Source organism: Ruditapes philippinarum, unplaced genomic scaffold, assembly GCF_026571515.1.
Source record: "Ruditapes philippinarum isolate M1 unplaced genomic scaffold, ASM2657151v2 ctg659_1_1_1_1, whole genome shotgun sequence".
Lineage (NCBI taxonomy): Eukaryota > Metazoa > Mollusca > Bivalvia > Venerida > Veneridae > Ruditapes > Ruditapes philippinarum.
The window spans coordinates 320,594-343,498 of record NW_026859266.1 but is presented as its reverse complement, the minus strand read 5'-3'; the positions used below and the strand labels follow the sequence as shown (position 1 = coordinate 343,498).

General features: G+C 33.0%; 1 protein-coding gene across 1 annotated transcript; it reads left to right on the top strand.

The window, feature by feature from the left end:
- The first annotated feature begins 11,311 nt into the window (after positions 1-11,311).
- LOC132755894 (peroxidase-like protein) lies at positions 11,312-21,661 on the top strand. The gene is made up of 10 exons (XM_060746831.1): positions 11,312-11,438; positions 12,196-12,297; positions 13,243-13,344; positions 13,635-13,870; positions 14,359-14,618; positions 15,471-15,554; positions 16,417-16,557; positions 17,347-17,516; positions 18,118-18,223; positions 21,536-21,661. The coding sequence occupies exons 1-10, from the start codon at positions 11,312-11,314 to the stop codon at positions 21,594-21,596; spliced, it is 1,389 nt and encodes a 462-aa protein (XP_060602814.1). The 3' UTR covers positions 21,597-21,661.
- The last annotated feature ends 1,244 nt before the right edge of the window (positions 21,662-22,905 follow it).

Sequence of the window (22,905 nt, the reverse complement as noted above, 5' to 3'; positions counted from 1 at the left end):
GCCTTGCCTTTACCAGAGATGTTTGGAAATCTTTTTCAACAGAAAGCTTCATTACCACAACTTGTCATTTCATTTCATTTCAAACATACCAGTTCCGTTCCGGAAAAGAAAGAGAATTAAAGGATCCTGTTATTGTAACAGATAACGAAGCAAATATAGTGCAAACTTGTGAGATTGCAAAATTACCCCACATTGGCTGTTTTTGTCATCTTCTGAACCCTTGCAGTGAATCAATGTTTATCTGTAAATGAAATAAATGCACTCATTGGAAAATGTTGAAAGCTGGTTGCTGTATTTAAACAAAGTTCTGTGAAAAACAACTGGGTTATATGTAGCAGAAGAAGTAACGAAACAGTAGAATCAAAAGAGAAAGAGGTTGTTTTTGTTTTATGTTATTTGTTAAAGAAAATAAACTAGAAGTTGCCCAGGCAAATATTGTTATAAAAGAGATGCATTGCTATATGAATGATGAAGCTGTGCCATTCAAACAAGATCCTATTGAATGATGATGCGGACATATAGGAGGAATTATTCTGTTCTTGCACAGATTGCTTTGCAATACTTACATATACAAAGTGTACAATCTAAATGGGTATTCTCAACAACCGGGAATATTCCTACCAAGAAAATATCATCTGTAAAAACAGACAATACAGATATGATGATGTTCCTGTATCCTAAATACCACAGAGTTGTCTGCAACAAGTTTAAGTTTTGTTGTTGATATGGTTCCTATGTAAAATCAATACACATACATTATGAAAAAACCTGGAAACAAAGTGATCCCTCGGAAGAATTAATGACAACAAAATTACAAGAGAATTGCAGACTCGGTTTGATTGAGTCTGTACATGAGGGATAATGAAAATGTGCATCATCCCTCACGCCCCCAAGCACCGGCCTGAGCGGTACTCAATTCTCAACACTTAATAGTGCTGAAAGTTCTATTCAGATTTTGACTACTTATCATTAACTGCCATGGTTTGCTGTATCATTAATTAACTGTATTTTTGTATCCGCTGTAATTAGGTGTCTCGACTACAGTAACTGATATTGTACATCCAAATTTGATATTATTAATGTTTATTCTACTCCAGTAAAAGTGAGCTGGTCATTCTTGTTTTTTTTTCTTTTGTTTATTTCATGTTTTTGCTATTCGGGATATCTTGGAATAAAAGTAATGATGCATAGTTGAAAAATATATTTCTCTATCTCTCCTCATACTTCTTTACCTAACTGGCCAAAAACATTACAAATTTCTCTTAAGGGTTCCTTGCATGGACCTGAATATTCAAAAATGTTAAACGCTTTTAGAATATAAAAGGCTATCATAAGCTTAAGAGGAATTGGAAGTGCGAACCGAGGATGATTTGATCGGTCGAGATATAGCCACGGCTAGTTTCCAATAGAACAAATTGCCCGATGGTTAGGGTTTACGAATGTTTTATCAAAACATTTAAATGGTGTTTTTTTTTTAAAACTAACATTGACACATAGGAGACTTTAATCAAATCTCGTCTTGCTCCTAGGCTTGCACATTCAGGCTATTTTCTTCTGTGCGTCCTGATCCCGTAAGCAATTTATTATATCAATAATTTGTATTTAAAAACCGAGGTGTAATGTACAAAATGACCAGAGCAAACTGGATTAGGATTTGTGTCACATTATTTTTTACTGTCAATGGAGTACCTTTGGCAGATATTTTAGGCAGCATTTGTAATATTTTATGTCACCTTTCTATGGCGGCATGAGTTCTACGTGGAAATGTTGATATCAAACCTCTCGTTAAAAGAGGAATAATTTTGGATATGAATATGTTTTTTGAAGTGTAATATTTATTTTAAGGATTTTTAATGCATCAAATTCAAGACTATTTTGTACTATAATAATTCAATATAAATCAAATACAAAAAGGCAATTAAATTTTATATAATAGAAGAATCATAATTTACGAGCAATTAAAGTCCGTGATGATATACATGTGATTATATTTGTTTTACAGGCATTGTTATTTTATTTACCTCAAATACCTATGTTGAAGTTATTATTCCTTCATACAGTTATGTATGTTAAATCACAATGGTATTAATTTTAAAAAGATTGTGACTGTAAAAAGAACCTATTATATGTGATTTTTTTTTCTGACGGTCCCTTAGAAAGTCACATATGCCAGTCTAGACTGTATATCAAAAATAAAAAAACGTTCCTATGCTTAAAATGGCTGTCAATTAAATCATTGAATCGCAAAAACGATTTTGACAGCTGTCAAGGTGTGGAATGACACGCTAATAAATGATTAAGCAGAGAGGAAGAAAATTAAAATCAGAAACAATTATTAGTGTGATAAAAAGATAAGGCAGGGAATCATCTAGGGGAGTATTGTTAAAGCCATCGATTTCAATTAACAACACAAATAATTGTTTCTGCTATAACAGGTTTTTGTATTAATACTTTATGATAACAACATGATCCACGCATTAAATGAGGCACAAACGGGCACCTGAGTAGAACCACCGACGTACCGCAAGCTAGCTGGATAGCTTCCTTACACAAATGTATCCAAAACCCTGTCTGAATTCAAACCAACAATTTTCTAGGGACAAGTAATTATAAGTCAACGACCTCATACATTCGGCCATGGAGCTGTATTATGCATTCATTGTATTTTTCTACTAGACATCATTAATTATTGTTGTTTTCGTCACTATTGACGACAATTTCACTGTTTGCCTTCCAATTCCAATTCCTTCCAAGGCGGTTTATATAGATAAACTTTAAATAATAAAGTCACTTTTAATAGAATCAAACAAATGTTATTTCATCTTGAAATGTAAACTTCATAATTATGGTATAAATTAAAAGTAGTATACAAGTATTTAGGATAAATAGTCACTTTATGTGTGGTCGGTAGACTAATTTAAAACTGACAAATCATTGATGAATAAACTAGAATTCATTGATCCGATCATAAAATGAATCTGTCTACGCGGCATATGTGTTACTATATGTATAGATGTATGGTGTACTGAATGGGTGATGACGGTCATTATTTTATCAAAGTATTGTATATTTTATAAACGATAGCTTTTGCCACAAATCTTACAACAACAACATTAGAACCGTGCTGTGTACATTTGTTAAGACTTATCTGATATCATAATTTATCCTATTGGTGCTGTTATGCTGAAGGTCTACAGTGCTCTATGTATAGGGCGTTTACAGCACCTTTAATATATATTATGATGAAGCATCCTTAAAAGTAATTCTAGTTTCTTCTATTCTCCTATAAATATATCCTCAATGACAAAAACGCCACATTCCATGAACGCTCCTCCCCCATTCGAAAATAAATCAAGCAGCACATGAACACATGCAAGTAGCACAGAAGGGCAATGACGTTGCCGCGACTTAACGCAGTCACACCTGCATGTTAAAACAAGTTGATTGTTTTGGAAAAGTTCGTCTGTGAACGGTTTGACTTCCTATAAAATATACAGGAAATAACTGAATATAAGTAGGATTTTCAAGAGTCATTCTAATGTTGCAAACTTAAATCAGGGAATCACGTTGAGCATTCTTAAATAAATGTTCTCATATAATGGATGTGAAACGTACACACGTCCAAAACATTAAATAATGTAAAAGAATATCGAAACAAGTATAGTGGGTTTCTTAGATCTAAAAATAAATATTTTGACAAAACTTCGGAACATCCTTTGTAAGTATAAAAGTTCGGCCTCGTCCTAGAATTTTTAAAGATACTTTTGTTCATCAGTAGTACGGGACAAAGATATTTTGGTACTTATGATTCTGCGTTCATAGGTTTTAACGTATATTTAGTTAAAACAGTCCAGTTGACGTTACAATCAAACTTGGCATGCCATATGGGTATATTCCTTTTCTATCAAAATATGTCCATAACATTTCAAATAGAAAATTTTAATTTCCCCTTTCCTAAGCCATGTAAGCCCGCAACAATAACCATCAACAGAGAACCGTTCGTAAAATATGGCACCAAGCACTAAGAAGAACAACTAACAAAAAACGATGGCAAAAGGGAAAGGCAAAGACAGGGCGATCAAGTTATAGCTAGTTATAAAAAATGTCAAAACATAAGAAACTTAAAGAAAACGTTAACGAAGTTTTCTGATTAAACAAAATGGCTGAAATGGGACTTTCAGATATAAGGGTGTTGGGAAAATGAATAGAGGGACCCAAGGGGATAGAAAATACTACTATATTCGCTGTTCGCACAATATAAATAAATAAATAAAAGACATGCATTACGAGAATGCAAATGGAAGTACCTAAGAACGGTCAGTAGCGAAACAGTCTGAGGAATTCAAACCGGTAAAAAGCTGCATAAGAACTATAACCTATGTCAACTTCATTTACAGCATTATTAAAACATGTTCTACTCTTGACATGCTTGTATATACATTGTATAATGTGTTTAGAATCTTTTCAGGTCACAGGGAGTAAAATAATCAGCTCATCTGTCCGTTGTCTATTGTGAGTGCGCAGTAAGTATGCTAGATAAAATATTATATATATATAATACAAAATACTTAGTTAAGTGTGATTATACTTAGTCGAAAAACTGTATCAATTTTGTGTTTCATTTGAAGGCTTAAATGGTCTCAAATGGTACATATCTTTCCAAATTAGCTCTTGTACTTGATGCGTCCGGAATTTGTGATACAATGCGATTACACTTATTCATTAAAATATAGCCAGCATGAAATATTTTTTGCATCCATAGCGAGACAAGCAAAAACATGAATGTCCCACCAAAGATTCCGTAGCCCGACACCTGACATATCAACACTATAAAAGACTGTGTCCAACTTGTTTCATTTAAGCAGAGGCAGCGTAGAATATCGGAATATGTACAGCTAAATGCTTAGTTAAAAGTGTTCAGTAATTTACTGTAAATAATCTTAAAAAAGTTAAAACAAATTTCATTTAGATATTCACAGGAAAGGTACATTTACATATTAAAATAAACATTTTAAAAATAATACAGCATGCAATAAAAATGATATCAGTTTTATAACTTCCATTTGTACGTGTTGATTGTACTGATAATATGTATTTTGTTTTCAAAATTTATAATTTCTATATGAATTCAAAAATGAAAAAATAGAAAGTTAAAATGATATTCTTGCTATAGTCTTGATGATATGTTTATATTGAAGATGTATATACTGTCTTTGAAATAAGTTGAGTTCATCGTAAAAGTCAAGAGGCAAACTTACTTACTTAACAAACTTAAGATTGCAATTACAGAAGAATACAATGTTCACTGTTGGCGAGAGAAGAGCATTGCTTCTTTTCACAATTCTTTGCACAAACACAGTTGAAGGGCGTAGTGCAAAATGCGAACATTTGATAGAAGAGAAACTTGCGAACTATTATAACGGTAACTATTATAATTATTAAACTATTCAGCCAAACAAGAGCTTTCAAATGTATATTCTCGTCAAAAGCTAGGGATCATGCTTTGCATGACGTCCGTAGATATAACCCGGTCTAGACTTTAGGACTTTCCGGAATTGGGAAAAGTTTTTTTTTCAAGCTACTCTGGGAGTTCAAACAATCTTTTACAGTTACATCTGCGACAATAACGGCATAAAGTTGACTCATCTATTGTGAAAGGTAGTGACCAGTGATTATGTTATTGTGAAAATGTGTTTGTACGGGGGAAGTAGCTAGCAGAAAACAAATTTCGCCGAGTTCTGGATATCATGTATTCGGCAAATGTAATTTCCCCCGTTTTTCTGATATACCAACACACTTTTATCGTTATAGCTCCATGATGCACCGAATGCATTATATATTTCAGGGACGATTATCACTCTCCGGCCGGTCTCCAGTGTGCATAAATGTTTTAATACATTTGATAGATTTAGTATAACTATTCCTTGCATATCAGACTGGTGTTTCATAAGTTTTAACCATGCCAAAATTCCAACTGGCGTTAGGGTGCCAGATGAGTCGCGTGCTATACAATGTCATGCTTAGGATGACATTGTTACGCAGTTATGAATGAAGTTTGATTTCATACGCTGTTGTACAAAAAAAGTGTAATAAAATAAATTTCCATGAAAAATTGTTTTATTACATGTATTAAGGTAAACAAAAATGTTATGAAATATGGTAGAATATGCAAGAAAAATTAATTGACATATGTTTTGTTGGTTCGGATCGAAAAACCCGTCCCTCGGGAACCCGCGCATGGGCGGTTACTCAGCAAGCATAGTATCCTGCCAATAGGCGAGGCCCCTAGGGACGGATATTCCGATCTGAACCGCAACAAATGACAGATAATATAATTTTAATTACTTTGAGTTTTCTGGCGTTGAAATCTCTCTCTAAGTAGTGTATGTAATATACATAAACAAAGTCCACCAGAATAAAGAGGCAAATTTTATTTTATCGGAATGAAATTGTCGTTTTTTTAATTTAAATAAAATTGTGCTTATACAAATTATGCTTAAGTTGTAACAATAAAATTTTGCGATCCGTTTTAAAAACCTATTTTCACATCAAAGCCGGCTGTTTGATGACTAATGCACGTAATCGTGTTCAGCGGGCCGATTGTGATATATCGGCTCCGGGCTGCAAACACATAATCCGTCAGGTTACACTATGGGCAAAATTTGTTACTTTTATAGTAATAACCGCATTAAAAGTGTATTGTACATCTGGAACAGATTTGTCGAACTCCGGAGTATCTCTATTGAGTCTGAGCGGACCCACAACAATATCCCATAGATATTTATATTTAATTTGATTCTTGTATGTTTGTATGTGTATGTATACTATGTTTAATGAGGGTTCATCCGCCTGTTAAGGCACAATAAGTAGGATTTAAAGGATTAAATTTAAAAACACAAAGAGATGATAATTTACCTCTGTGCAATTTCTAGGAAGTTTTACCCAACTACGTTTCCCAATATAATTTTAGTAGTAAGAAACTAGATTATGGGTGAACATTTCGAAGTCATAAATAAGATTGTTAACTGATATTTTTTGTGTTTTAAATCTGCATAACTATTGAGGACGAATTTCAAGTCTGAACACGCAGGTTGAAGAATCTAATAAATCCGAGGGCTTTTGAAGATTTACAAAGTGCATTATCGTCTGATTCGGGTTTCCTACGTTTCGTTTTATTCCGTAAGAGAAAATTGAGTACGCCATGTGTTTTACGTGTGAATGTCCGTTACGATTTGTAACAAAATTACCGGGACCGCAATTGTAGTCAACTATTTTACATGACGCTTAAGGTAACGGTTATCATTAAACATGAACAAAGGCGCGTGCTGATATGATTTTGTTGTTTGATGTATGTTTCCTTCTATTAATCAGCACGTGCGTGCACAGTTTTTCATGAATTTTATGAAATAAGTACGTTTTGTGACATTTTGAGTGATTATTAAAATACAATTATGATATTAAATAATGCAAACTTGTAATATATTTCAAAACCAGTTTGATCAATATATGTATAACATTTTGATTATCTTCAGAGAAAATAAATAATGATGTAAGCATCAAAGAATATCTTGCTCACGGAAACAAAGACCAGAGTAAATGCCAGTATTTGGAAAAAGAACTAAGGTAAATCTAATGTCTTAGTTACATGTCTGACCTGCCGAACTAGTAACTGGTGTAAGTTCTTGTAACGCTATTGAGTACAGTGAAGGTCTATCTAAAACACGCGGTTTCATGCATATTTTATTTAAACATTGACATATTTATCAGTTGATATATTTGGGTAAATTTCATGCTGGTAATACAAAGCTAAATCAATATTCGATTGAAATGTGTCAACGAATACATTTTCAATATAAAAACTACCTCATGTTTGACCATACGACGCGACACTCAAAACATGTAATCGGGAAATAGAAGATCAATCTTTGAGCCATTCTAACGTAACGATGCTACTCGAAATTTTAAAGAAAATGTCAGATAGATGGTCAGTGACGTCCACTTTATGCCGATGCAAAGTTTTAATATCATATCTTGACAAGTGGTTGAAAAATTTCAAATTCCTATGAACAGTTCCCAAAATTAAAACGGTAAGAAATTACGATATTCAATTTCACGAAGCAACGCGCTGGTATTTAGGTTACATAAAGTGACGATACCCCAGGCAACGACATTGAAGATGCTTACGGATGCATATATAAATTCCAATGTGAGCAGAACGGTGGTATTCAAGTGGCACAAGGTTAAAAGATAGGTCGATAAACGCCGGAAGATGAATTTCGAAAATAATTAACTCAAATTGATATGCACCAATGGAGTTTTGCGTTTTCTCGACTCTTTAAGTCCGAACACCGCACGCATAGCTTTAACAACCAGACATACTTGCGCTTGACAACTCGATAAATCTAAGCAAAGAAAATATCTGAGTGGTATAAGTCATTTTCTACACATGGTTTTGCCAACATAGAAAGCGTATCAAGAATACCGGAGCGTGCTTCAAGAAAAGTTGAATAACATTATTGACATCATTTTAATATGTAATCTAAGCGCGCCATTTGTTGTATGACCATCGAATTTGTTGCTGAATAATTGCTTTAACTACGTGTTTCAAACGAAAAAAATACAGTTGTCCATGTTATATTTCATTGCCCCTCGTATATCTATGCAATTCTTATGTTAAAGTATTGTATATTCAGAGATATATGCAACCCTTCAACGTACGGCTGCGGTCATACAAAAACTAAAGCCAGAAAAAGAGATACTCCACAATCATCACAAGTAGATAGAAAAAGACGCACGGTACTCAATGGCGGGAGGATTACAAATCCAGACAGTTCAATAAAGTTGGACCACAAGAAAAGAAGCTACTATAGTAATGTACATTTAGAGTATTTGTGCGACCCTCGATTTGACTGTTCATCTGCCAGTACAGACTTGTATCGTAGATACGATGGAAGCTGTAACAACTTGTATCAATATGGTTGGGAGTGGGGAAGTGCAGATAGGATGCAGTCAGGATATTTGTGGGCTGATTATGACGATTGTAAGTTATATTTTAAATTCAAATACGGCGTCAAATTTGAAATCTGTGTTTGGGCAGGAAATCAATAGTAAAATCGGCCACTGATTTTTTTTCTTCTAATATATTTTTTAAATTTCATGATTTTCTTGTGGAACAAAGAGTTGAGCCCGCTCATTCAAGTAATAAACCCATACATAGAGTCGGAGAGTGAAGATCAATGTTTTTTTTCGTAAAGTGAGATATCTTGAACGCCTGACTTTTCACTTAACCCACAAAAACGCGTAGGTTATTCACTATATAAGCAGGCTCTACACTTAATGCTATCAAAAAGAGAAAAACAATCGCTACAGAAAGCCCAACACTGCAAAATTGACAATGTTGCAGGCTCGGTAACCCATTAAACTATGAAATATTAAAGGTTATGAAAGAAAAGGTTACCTGGACCCAATTTTACATTGGTTTTCTTCCCTACACAAATTACAAAGTCTTTAACTAAAAAGATTAATTTAAGTATTTATTTCGAAATTACAGGCTGTTTCATATGTATATTACAGATGGCCCTGCTATATGCCAGCAGATCTTAATTTTAAATACAATATATCGTATGTGTCATGAATAGATCATTTGTCTGTTTTATGACTTGCATACAGATTACGGAAAGCCAAGGACAAAAGGTGGCTACTTGCCAAATCCAAGATTGATCAGTAAGATAGTACATACTGCAACCGTACCACAAGAAGACGATCCTGAACGATCTCTGTTTTGTATGCAATTTGGACAACTGCTAGCACACGACATGGTGCTCACTGAGCAATTTATAAGTAAGCTTTTGACATTATTGTGTGGCATTATTAATTTGCAAGATGCAGCTTGGTGTTGTCATTGTTTATTTATGAAAACAGCACGTTACATATATTTTCTTTTGCTGTGAACTCTTTAGATATTGCAAATACTATCTCAAATAAATTGAGTTATCTGCAATTTTGAATTACAAAAATATCTATGCGATATAAAACGTTCTTTTCTTATACCGACATAAATAAACTTACTCTTAATTTATAAATATTGTGTGTGTTTTTCGGCAAACAAACTTTTACAGTTACAGCTTCGAAAATGTGCGCAACAGGTTAACCTTTCCATTGTAAACTTAAGAGTATAATACAGCTATTACGGGAAAAACTTGTTTGTACTAAGGGATTGGCTTAAACAACTGCATTTTCTGCCGTATTCCGGATAACAACTACTGAAAACATTGCTTCTTTCATTCACTTTTGTTTGCAAGGCTTAAAAGATGAAATTCAATGTATTTATTCGAAAACATAAATACTAGTATGTAGAAATATAACATAATTATATTGATATTTGAAGCTGGTATTAAGGTATTGTGCACCAAGAATAAATATATGCATTTAATAGTCAAAGAAAGTATTCATGTTTTGGCAAGTACACAAAACTATGTCAAGCATTGTTTACGTTTTAGACCCGGATGGAACATCACTAGATTGCTGCGGAGCTGATATGTCACAGTAAACATTTAATTGTTATATTTCATTAATGAGTTACCATATTTGATTTCGAGTACATATAAACGATAAAAAAAGAAAAAAACGGGCAAAAACTTTCATGTACCTTTTTAAAACTAGTTTTTAGAAAACAAATTGTTCTCATCTGTGTTGATTTAAGCTCAATTGACATTCAATTGTAAATAATGAGTGTACTGGTTCATGTAATGGTCAATATGACTTACGTTTACATAATGTCATGATTACATGAATGTCTATTGTATAGTGTTTCATAACAAAAGTCCGATTTTCTTTTCTTTTTTGCATTAATAGGACTAGTTTTTGTATAATTTTATAATTTTTTTCTTTCATTTTCGGAACTTGATACCACATGTTTTACATTAAGGGTGTGGTAATATGTATTTTCTCTACCTTGTTGTACAATGTTAAAAACTATGGAATATGCTACTACTATTTTGTATTTCATAACTTGTGACACAATCAGATGTACATGTATCTCTCTGTTATTATATAGTGTATTTGGGCCAATGGCCTAGAATTACATTACATTAAACTTGAAACTTGATTGTGTTTAAATTTTGTATTATACTTTTCAAAAAATACCAATAACCTACGTGACCTTAACGGAAATTTCTATGGGTTTATTTATACAAAATTATATAACTAATATAAAACATTGAGCATAAATGGGTTATATTTAAACTATATCATATAACATATATAAAATAATGAGCACAATTGGTTATATTTAAACTAAATTCTACTATAAATGAAACTGTACAAAATTTGCAGTGCTGAGTGCTTCCCCATAATTGTTCAACAGAATGATGGTCATTTCCCAGCCGGAGAATGCTTTAACTTTGTACGATCAAGAGCTAGATTAAATTGTGTAAATGGTACGTAATACATTGTCCTTTTTGTTGATCATTTTTCTCTGATTATGTCTTATAAGTTACTCGATCATCTGTATCAGAGTAGAAACACATCGATTTATTTTATTTTGGATAAATTAAGTCACGGAAATCTGCATTGTCTTATTTAATTATATTTATCTCAACAATCAGCAAACAGACCAATATTGTTCAGTATACGTAAAACGTGAAACTCGTACATGAAAAATATAAAACGCTTGTAAAATTGTAGACAAACGAAACTGCTGTAATTTGTATGTAGTTATGATTTATATTTCTATTGATTTTTTCAATAGTTGTTGTTGTTATTGTTGTTGTTGAATTGCACTTGTTTGTTAAGATGTTTTTGATAAATTGGTGTAACGCCGAACAAAAAGCGTCAGTAGATTACACCAGCTGTTTAACGCTGCCAGTGGTTTTCGTGCTATGAAACAGTTTTGATCTAATGTGTGTTCGTGTATACATGCTTTGTTTACACGAGGAACACATGACAGCGAAGGTCATATTTTTATAAAACAGAGTTTAGAGGGCCTATATGTCTTGTCACAATTGATTAACTACTCTAATTTTGATAATTACACTAAAAATGGTAGTACCCATGATAATGTTGATATGTCCTGATGTAATACAAAACGGTCATCAAGATATTAAAATGAGAAAATCAGTTTGTCTGTTTGTTTTTTCTTGTTTGTTTTGGCGATAGGCTGTATACAATATATACTCTGTTTCTTTGAATGATTAGCTATACGGGAACAGGTGAACGAGCAGACGTCATTTTTAGATTTATCAATGGTGTATGGTGTAAGCGATGCAGAGGCTACAAGTCTACGGACATTGTCTGGAGGTTAGAGAACATGATTATTTGTTTCAAACTCTTAATTTTTACATGTATATTTACAAACAAATGTATATTTAGCAAAACAAAAAAAAAATGTTGTTTTTTTAAATTATAGCAATAAAAGTCTCATTCATTATTAGCTACGCTACATGCAATTTTATTTCTGAGAAAAGATTCAAATATTTGCCTAGGATTCAGGCGTTGATTTGCCGAACAGAGAAACACATAAAAAATCGATAGACTGGAATTGTCCAGCGATATCAATTTGAAAGTCATCTATCTTCAAACATGAACCTCACTTGAGCTTCAGACAATGATAAATTTTGCTTAACATACGCGCTATTTCATACTTAACACCAACGACCAATGTTAATCCTATTAATAGACCAACAAATCACATGACTAAATCAAAATCGAGGCGAAGAAGCTGAATGTTGAAAATTTGACGCCATTTTCCATTTTACATTGCGTCCAGCACGTTTCTCTGATGCTCTCAGACTTTATCCACACTGAATATGTCTTTAACTAATCAAACATGTAGACCAAATGCACTTGTTATGCAATTAACTATGTCAACGAGTGTCAAAACTCTCAATTTTAATCGGAAATGGTGTTTTGAAAGCGAGGCTCCGTGACTGTTGTTGAGTTTCATGTGCAAACAAACCTTTACGTTATAGCTTCACGGTGCACTATCAGTCAAATTGTTTTTTTCAAACTGTTGCAATAACTTTCGAAGCTCTGACTGTAAAATTTTGTTTGTACCCCCAGATTACCTGGGGAAAAAGCCCGAAATATTCCTTATTCCGGACTAAGTCTATTAAAATGTTTTTGGATTTTCCCAACTTACACAGAGATACAAGCAAACTTTATAACCGTTGAGCTTCTATTGTGACCGGCTGTGCACCGGCTGTGCAGCAATGCTATTGTATAAGCTTCCTTTAATAACTACAGGGCTACTTAAAACAGTTCTTAACAAGTTACCAAAGGGTCCAGACGAACAATGTGAGCTTTCAAGACCATCCGATGCACAATCCTATTATTGCACGGAAGCAGGTAATATAATTATTTATTTCGAACGTTATTACTAACATAAATTTAAAGTGAAATGCCACAATTTTGTCCCAATATGTCCAATACTATAAGAAATATTTGTACTCATAAACAGTGAAAATTCTCCAAGAATGATATGTTTTTGTCAATCTCAGAAATATAATGAAGTTATGCACTACTTTCTTCTGTTGAATGACAGTTTACAAAATGATAGATTGTCTTTATATATAATACTTTGCATTGTTAACTATGTAACTCATTAATAAATTGTTTTTTTTTTAAATAATAACAAGGCGATCCACGATCCGATGAGCAGCCCGGTTTAGCATCTATTCATACTATCTGGGCAAGGGAACATAATCGCTTGGCAGCTCAACTTGCTACAAATCATCCATCTTGGACCGATGAAAAAGTATTCCAAGAGGCAAGGAAAATCAACATTGCGGAATGGCAACACATTGTATACAATGAGTATCTCCCAGTAACGATAGGAATGGCAACAATGCAGGCTTACAATATCCACATCGATGTTAGTATATCTTATCCTACAGATTAACAATTTTAATTTATGAGAAACTGTCGTCTGCTAGAATGTCGTCTGCTAAGATCTCGTCTGCTTTTATCTGTAGTTTTTTTCCTGACACTCTATAGGAAATGGTGTTTGAATGGCGGGCAAAATTAAGATATCCGCTTTATTCTATTCATAGCAGTTATGTATGCACAAAGTAGGTTATTTTCATGAATGAGTCATTGCTTTGCCGGTTGGTGAGGTAACAGCTGCGTTTAAAATTGCTTAAGATATGTAAAAGATTGAACAATTTCAATGGCAAATAATTCAAATACAAGACAAATTGTTCTAATTGTTTGAGATTTAAATAAGTTTATGTTATCATGGTTTAAGGTCATGCAAAGTTAAAAAAATTTAAGTGAGTCAGTTTTGCATTATGTTTATTAGTTTACAAACAAATTGACATCATGTCAAATTCATGAAAAAAACTTCAAAAACAATTTTTATAGGCGACCGGACATAAGGACACTTACGATATCAGTACTGATCCAACAATCAGAAATGCATTTGGAGCAGCTATATTTCGATTCGGACATACCCTGGTTTCGGACAAAATCGCTCTAGCTAATTTAGGTGATGAAACTATATTAAACGAGCAAGACCTAAAGTTCAACTTTTTCGAGCCTGAATTATATCACTCAAACGCCAACGATGCAACTGACAATATCCTGAAATGGACGGCTGCAACACCTTGCTTACTATCAGATAGGTTTGAAACATAATATTCATTTTTTTTTTCAGTACTAGGATTCAATCTTTCACCCGAAGTTTCATGGAATTTCTTATTTTGAAAAATAAAAAGAAGTATTTATGAAACTTGTTTATCCACATACACTGATCATTTGATATTGATAAGAAGCCTAGTTTATTATTGCAGATACGAAAAATGTATAGATTGATGCTGTAGACATTTCAAAAATATGACTTGCTGTTAATGCCATGTCTAAATTGTACGACAAGCAATGAAGGTGTAAAGCCTCCAATGATTATTGAAATCTGACCAAGAGTAATGTTTTACAAGATAACATATCTTACTAAAAACAATGACATATTGTACTGTATAATGTGGTAAAAGTATTTATTACTATACTGTCCTGTCGTAATGGCATGTCAAACATTTCCTGTTCGTTTTTTACATATTCATTTAAACTTAGATGTGAAACAATAGCTTCCAGATTAATCTCTCTTTAAACTATAAAATGACTGATATCATTTGTAGAGATATAAGTCTTGACTCCAGAAAGACTCGAACAAACGATCCCTGGGTTGAGATGCAGACAAATTAACCATAAGTCACTGCTTCCCACGTCAAAATCATTTTTCTTAAACAGAGTCCTTCTTTCTTAGCGACACCCGGAAAGTAATCTTTGTTCAAAACGGATTACATAAGACTTACAGTGGGATAACTGTATATTATATACTAGCATTTCATACCCTTAACAATAGGCAACAAGTACATAGACGTTACTTTTGTTTGTTTGTTTCACTTTACGCCTTTTCCCAACAGTATTATAGTAATAAACACTCCAATTTGTTCAACTCATCTTTGTTTAATTGCCAGGAAACTACAAGCTTCAATACAAAAATTCTTATTTCTGGACGCCCTTAATAAGTCAGCTGATTTGGCAACTTTAAATATTCAAAGGTATGTTCATTGATATACTTGTAAAAGTACAAAGTTATATGAGATTACATAACACTTACTAATGGTTTATTACATTATTACATAAAAATTGTAGAACTTTAAATTTATATCAAGTTTTCATTACACTTTCTAATGTTTCATTACATTAGTACATAATACTTGCAGAACTTTAAATTTATTTCAAGTTTCAATCAATCTTGCTGAAATATCGTTTTCAATTCATTCAATCATTTTACTATAATAATTGCTAAAATAAAGTAGCCACAATCGTTTTACTATTACTAAAATTTTAGTGCAATCTTTTTACTATTACTAAATGTTGGTACAATCGTTTACTATTGCTGAAATGTTTGTGCAATCGTTTTATTATTGCTAAATGTTGGTACAATCATTTTACTATTGCTGAAGTTTTGTGCAATCGTTTTATTATTGCTAAAATTTCTGTACAATCGTTTTAATCCTGCTAATATAATGTGGCAGAATTGCCCAGAACTGCCAACACTTTCCAGTTAACTAGTGGATGATTATCCGTTTATATATAAACTTTTGTGTTTGTTTGATCAGATAATTATCTGTATTTGTTAGCTTAATATCAGACAATTTTCTGTATGTTTTTAGCTTAAGTATCAGAAAATTATCTATATAACTTGATAAATTTTCAGTAAATAGATAATGCGGAATGTTTTCAATTACAAAGTCTGTAGCAATTGCAATTTGTTTTATGTGTCTAGTTCAGGGACTCTGCTTTTCCGTTTTTACAGTCTTCTCTTTTCCTTTGTAAGCGTCATGATATAAACAAACTATATATCATTTATCAGTAAATTATTGTATAAAATTATTTCATGTTTGAAAACTAATACAGGGGACGTGATCATGGTGTACCTTCCTACAACGAATTCCGTGCATATTGTAATCTTCCTAGGGCTTTTAATTTCGGTGTTGGAGGAGGTGGTTTTGTGGACCACGACCAAGACGTTGTTACTCTTTTATCAAACGCATATATGTAATTATAGATTGGTTTACACTGTATGCTTCAAACAAAAGTTTAATTTTATTATTGTGTATATAGAAAACGAATGTTTTTAACGAAAAATAAATAAGTTAATTGTTTTACTTATTGCAGTGTAATTTTATATAAATTATTACTCAAAATAAAAAAGTTAAATCTAAATAATCTTAAAATGAATCGCTCTGAATTGCATTTGCAGAAATAGATGATGCTGAATTATTACCCATTTATTACGAATATTCATATCGATTCATATCGGCTTGTTGATTTCAAGCAACTTGCCCCTCATTGTTGTGGGTTCATATCCTGAAACGTTAATGAAGCTGCCCAGCTAGGTTACGGAACGTCGGTGGTTCTATTCAGATGCCCGTTTTTGCTTGAATAAAATACACGGAAGGGCACCTGGGGTCTTCATCCACCAGTAAAGTCGCCATATGATCTTTACTGTATTGGTGCAACGTAAATTACAACCAAAGATATATCGACCTGTGTATTACAAATACAAGGGGTATAGGGAATTTTGTAATTGGTGATATCTTAATAATATATATAAGATGTTTAATGCAGTAAGTAGGTTTATAAGAATGACCACACTAACAATTCAACCATGCATCTCCTTTAATGAATTTGTTTGTCCACCATTTGCAATTGTTACTCGTGCGGAAACAGTTATTATTGGTGAAAAAACATCAAGCTTCTGAAAGATGGACGGGTTTATACTATTCAAATATCCGAACATGCATAACTTAAAGGCTATTGTTAAAAGAATGGTTTAAATTCAAGGTATCCTGACGATGTTGACCTGTTTACTGGGTACATAAGTGAGAGACGTATCTCAGATAGTCAGCTTGGACCAACTGGACAATGTCTCTTTGCACTACAGTTCCTAGCTCTACGCAATGGCGACCGTTTCTTTTATGAGAGAAATGACCCACTGATAGCGTTTACACAGGGTATGTTTACTTAGAAAGAAACATTTTAGTGCTTACATATTGTGTTTGAAGAAAGAGGTAGTTCCAGAATATAAGAAATATCCGAATTTGATTTTTCTCTTTACTTTATTAATTCAATATAAAGAAACTATTATAAGAGAAAAGATTATGTTTTCAACAACTTCATCCAATATTTATTATAGAGCCCGTAGAAAAACATACAACCTATCGTAATAATTATGCAAGGCAAAAATAGCATCAATATCAATTTTTATCTGCTTATTTTCATACGAGAGGTGATCTGTAAAAAATGAAAACAGCTATATAATTTCACAACTACTGCATAATTACAGTTTTATATAAAATGATTGTTTTAACGTAGAATTATATCAGCTTCACATCATTCGGTTTTATGTCGTCAAAACTTACGTCACACTACGTGCCATCGTTCTTTTAAAAACGATAACAATGAGGGACAAGTATACATTCTTGTTTCACGCACAAGAAAGCCTAGTTTCTTATTAAGAAGGAAAGGGGAAAAAGTGCAAAGTATCACAGAAAAGTGTTATATTATTAGTGATTATAATTTGTTGCCACATTAACAAAGACATGTTTTTATCAGGTCAACTGATGGAAATCAAGGAAGTTCGAATGTCAACAGTATTCTGTTTAAACACAGCAGCCCATACAGGGAAACGAGTCCAGTTGAACATGTTCCGCCAAGAAGAGTGAGTATAGACATGTAATCGACCGGTTATACCCCGGTCACATATTCACGGAATACGCCCACGGAAGAGCCACGTATTAATTCGGCATCGTCCGTAGCTACCCGTACTGGTCTGTAGCTCTCCGTATTTTAACCGTAATCAATCGTAGTAGTCCTTGTATATCCGTAGCGATCCTTGACAATTTTTGAACATGTGCAAAAATTTGCTACGGAAAAATCAACCGTAGCGTATCCCTACTTGTCCGTATTAAACCGTACTGATACGTACTGGTCCGTACGGAAACCGTACTAGTCCGTACTGATTCGTAGGCCTCAACCTGCTACGGATTTCCACGGTTTGGTACGGAGAACTACGTTTTTGTACGGTTACCCTACGTATAAGCTACGGTTTTAATACGGATTAATACGGCATTGTCACGGAAAGCTACGATCGTAATACGTTGTACTACGGAGAGGCAGGGATTAGCACGGTCTTATACGGTTTATTGCGTTGCAACACGAAACGGTACGGAATGGTACGGTCCACCACTGTTTAGTACGGATAAACACGGATTTATATTACATACGTGGGATAAATTAATAGTATCATGTGCTTTTTCAAGGGTATAAATACTACCTTCTTGTTAAAATAGACATATTTGCGTGAACATTCAATAAATGATAATTGCCATTTACTGGCTGCAACTTTATATTGAAATAGCTCAGAATGCGGAGGCAGTGGTCGAGCTGCTTGATGACATGCATAGAGGTAAAAATATATTAATATCGTACTACAATTCATAAGTAATAGAATAGCATTTAATGTTACATATTTTACAAACATTAATTTGGATCGTGAAATTGGAGTAAATATGTACATAAAACGAAGTGTCTCATAAGCCTCGGACGCTGGCCCTTGAGTGATAATAAGATTAATTAACAAGCTTTTTACATATTTTTAAAACATAAACATTCACGATAACTAATGTTATTGTAAAATGAACAGCAAATTTCAAAATCAAAAGAGAAGCAGTATATTGATCAACATTTTTCTTTAATGATTACTAGTCCATATCTAATCAGGTAAGAGGAGATGATGGACTAGGGACGGGCTTTTACGAAGACCCCTTCATGTTAAGTATGAGGCTCTCATGGCCGAACCTGTTGAGGATTCGGCGTCCTTCACGAAATTCACTTTAATCGGACCTGATATGTCTCGGGGGTCAGACGCGATTAGGCCGAATCCTCTCCGCCAAAACCATTGAACTCTGCAATTCGTTTTCTAGGTGTTCTTTTCTTGTGAGGCATTTTGAAAATGAGCATGCAATATAATAGGTCCGTATAGGTCCGTGGCAATACGTTCTTCTCCGTATCAATTCGTTCTTCTCCGTATCAGACCCGTACTAATTCGTACTAACCCGTGCTTATACCGTAGCAGACCGTAGTGTATCCGTTGTGCATCCGTCCTGATTCGTGTCGCTCCGTACCAATCCGTGTCGGTCCGTAACAATCCGTGTCTCTCCCGGGGCTTTTGGTGGTAAATCCGTCGAACTCCGTACTCATACCGTTGTGTGTCCGTACTGAAACCGTAGCGGACTACGGAATTTCACATTTCCGTAGTAATCCGTGAACGATTAGACCGTAGCCTTTCCATGGCATTATCCGTGAATATGTGACCGGGGCATAACTATAGAACACATAAATAGAACGTATTTTAGCACGTGATGGCATTGTCGAAATCTTAAGTACACATTCCACGTGATATTACATTTAAAGCAGCACGCCTCCAGATTCATGTTAAATTTCATGAAACTTTTTATAATGTATTTGACAGTAAAATATTGTGAGGTGAACAAATAAAGTTATTTACATATTGCAATTGGCACATACAATCCATGCGAATAACCCAAAAGAGGTCAAAATGTGCAAAAAAAGCCCTTACTAAGTTAGTAACGCAGTAGAAATATGGTGATAAAAAACTGCAAAATCAGTCTTAAATCGCAAATAACATGTAAACTTTAACATTGATCTTGATTGTTTTTACCTTTCTTGAAATATTAGTACATTTTTCTCAATTTTCATTCTCTTGAAATATTTTGGCTCATCTGGAGGCGTGCAGCTTTAATCCGATATCGGTCAATTGTCTGGTTTACCTAGGATGCATAGTAATAAAAAAGGGATTGATTGGTCATGCAGTCAGGACTTTTTATTTCTTTAAACTATTAAAAAAAGAAGTTCATTTCACAAAGCAGCCAGGTATTGTTGACATATAAATATAGAATTTACATATGAGGTAAATTTTGTAAACTAGTAAGATGCATTAATTTATCATTTACATAGATGTATCATAAGAAGTTAAATCAGTTAAGTTTTTTGCCATTTCTGACAATAATTAAGACATTATCTTTAAGAATTCTTCGGCTTCTCAAAAGGGGGTCAAGTACTGTTGAAACGAATATGGAATAAATTAACGTATATGTATAATTTATGTAAAGAAGCTACGTAGGTATAGTGACATGAATGTTGACATGAGGTTAATTTGCAACACAGACAGCTTTTTAGATATAAATCATGTGAACATTACATGTATGATTTATTTATCTATGCAAAGCCGGTAAGTATGTACATAGTAATCATAAGCACTTGATGGCAGAAATTCTATAAACTTTAAAAATAGATATATCTACTGTGTATGTAAATAACTACTTTAGATACTCAGCAGCTATATCTATTTTATTTTAAAAAAAGACATTTTGTCGAAATATTTTTATTGATTTGATAAGTGTGTGTGTTATATAAACATCACGGCTGGTAAGCGGTCACAACGAGTAGCCGACCAAAAGCACTTGTTTCCATTAAGTGCCTATGAACGAAAGAAATGAAGTTTAATTGATATTTATTATCAATTACATTTTGAATTGAAAGTTTTTTAAGTGTATTAACCTAAAGATTTGCTGCCTGTATTATACAAAGTAACAGATTGAATTTAAAAAAGAGAGAAAACAGAATGGGTACATGAAAGTAAAATAAGTGTATATTTTCTTAAAAACGATTAACGCATGTAAGAAATAATTGATAAAAAGTTAACATTCTGCTTATAATTGCAGAATAATATTTTGTTTTTGAGCGAGCATTTCATTTGGTTTTCATACAAAATTTGTGTGTGTTAAATAATAGAAACATTCTATGTTACAATTGTTTCTAGAATGGACCGTAAGATTACAGAAACAACATAATTATACGTTGATGTTTATAGACGTTATCTATATGTTTTATTAGATAAAGCTCTTTACAATTAAAATGTATATTAATTAAACTATCTTTTAATTCACAGGGCAGGAAATCCTTTCGTTGATTGTTACAATGTTCAGGGGATAGATCTGACGCTTTGGTAGCCGATTACGAAATATTCTAGATTGAAAAAAGAAAAAAAAAAGAATTTTGAGATAGAGAAGATCATAAATGACCCGCAAACGACACTGAAATCAATTTATTGTAAATAAACATTCAAAGCAATATGTATCTGTTGTTTTTAATACATATACCTCTCGGAGCAGATGAAGTTTCGCTTACAATTTTTCTTATCTTTGTACATACGTGAACAATTTATTCTCTTTGAAGCAATTTGTTCTGTTTGAAGTAAACTGTTGTTTACGTGATTGAAATTTATGCTTCCTATTGACACGGAAGCGAAACCTTCCTTAAACAAAATGATATTAATTGCACAGTGAACGTGGTACATTGACATGACCTCCTTAGAAGAAGAGAATCACTATCTCAAATAATCAAGAAATAAAGCAACAGGAAAAAGTTGTAATAAATCATTTAAATGAAACACTTTAAACTATAGATGAACGTTACGCGCAAACCCATACTTTACATCCTTTGTTAATAATTAGATTAGCTTGAACGAACCATAACACAACGTAAGAAACACTTCGACATTAACAAACATTCCAGTTTCACTTTTTGACATCTCTTTTCTACTGAAGCATTGGTTTGAGATTGAGAACAAAGGTTTTACGTTTGCAATACTATATAATACGTTGGCTGATGTATATGATAAATACCAGTTTAAATTCATTTTTCGATATTCAATGAAAAAAAATATCTTCGCACATATTGCTTCCAAAATGTCACACACTTACAGCTATCTGATTTTTCAAATTTATTTGATGGTGTAACATGTATAACAGTTGGCGAATAAACAAATATTTGAGACAAGTTCTAAAAGAATCAATCGTCGCATTTCTATTTTAATTGAGAGCGTAAACTCTTCATACACCAATATCTAAGTTTAAAGATCTACTATGCTCATTTTTGAGTCAATATTTTACACACATACATTTATTGAAATCTTTACAATTCCTACTGGATACATCTTATGTGAATTAAACATAGAATAAACTATGTATGGGAAGATGCTTTCCCTATTATAGGTCAGGTAAAATTGGTCTTTTCTTAAATAACTGCCATTTTTTTTTGTTGTAAATTTTTTAATGACAATATATATTCATATTGTGACCATCTGTACTGTGTAAGATGATTTTAAGCATAACATATCTACTTTGTGTGAAGTCAAAAATGTTTATTTTATATTAACAAAGAGACTGTAGAAATTCTCAAATGTTTTTAATATCAAATTTGAGCATTGTATATCTTTAAAACTACCATTTACAACTTTTACTGACATAACTCAAAATA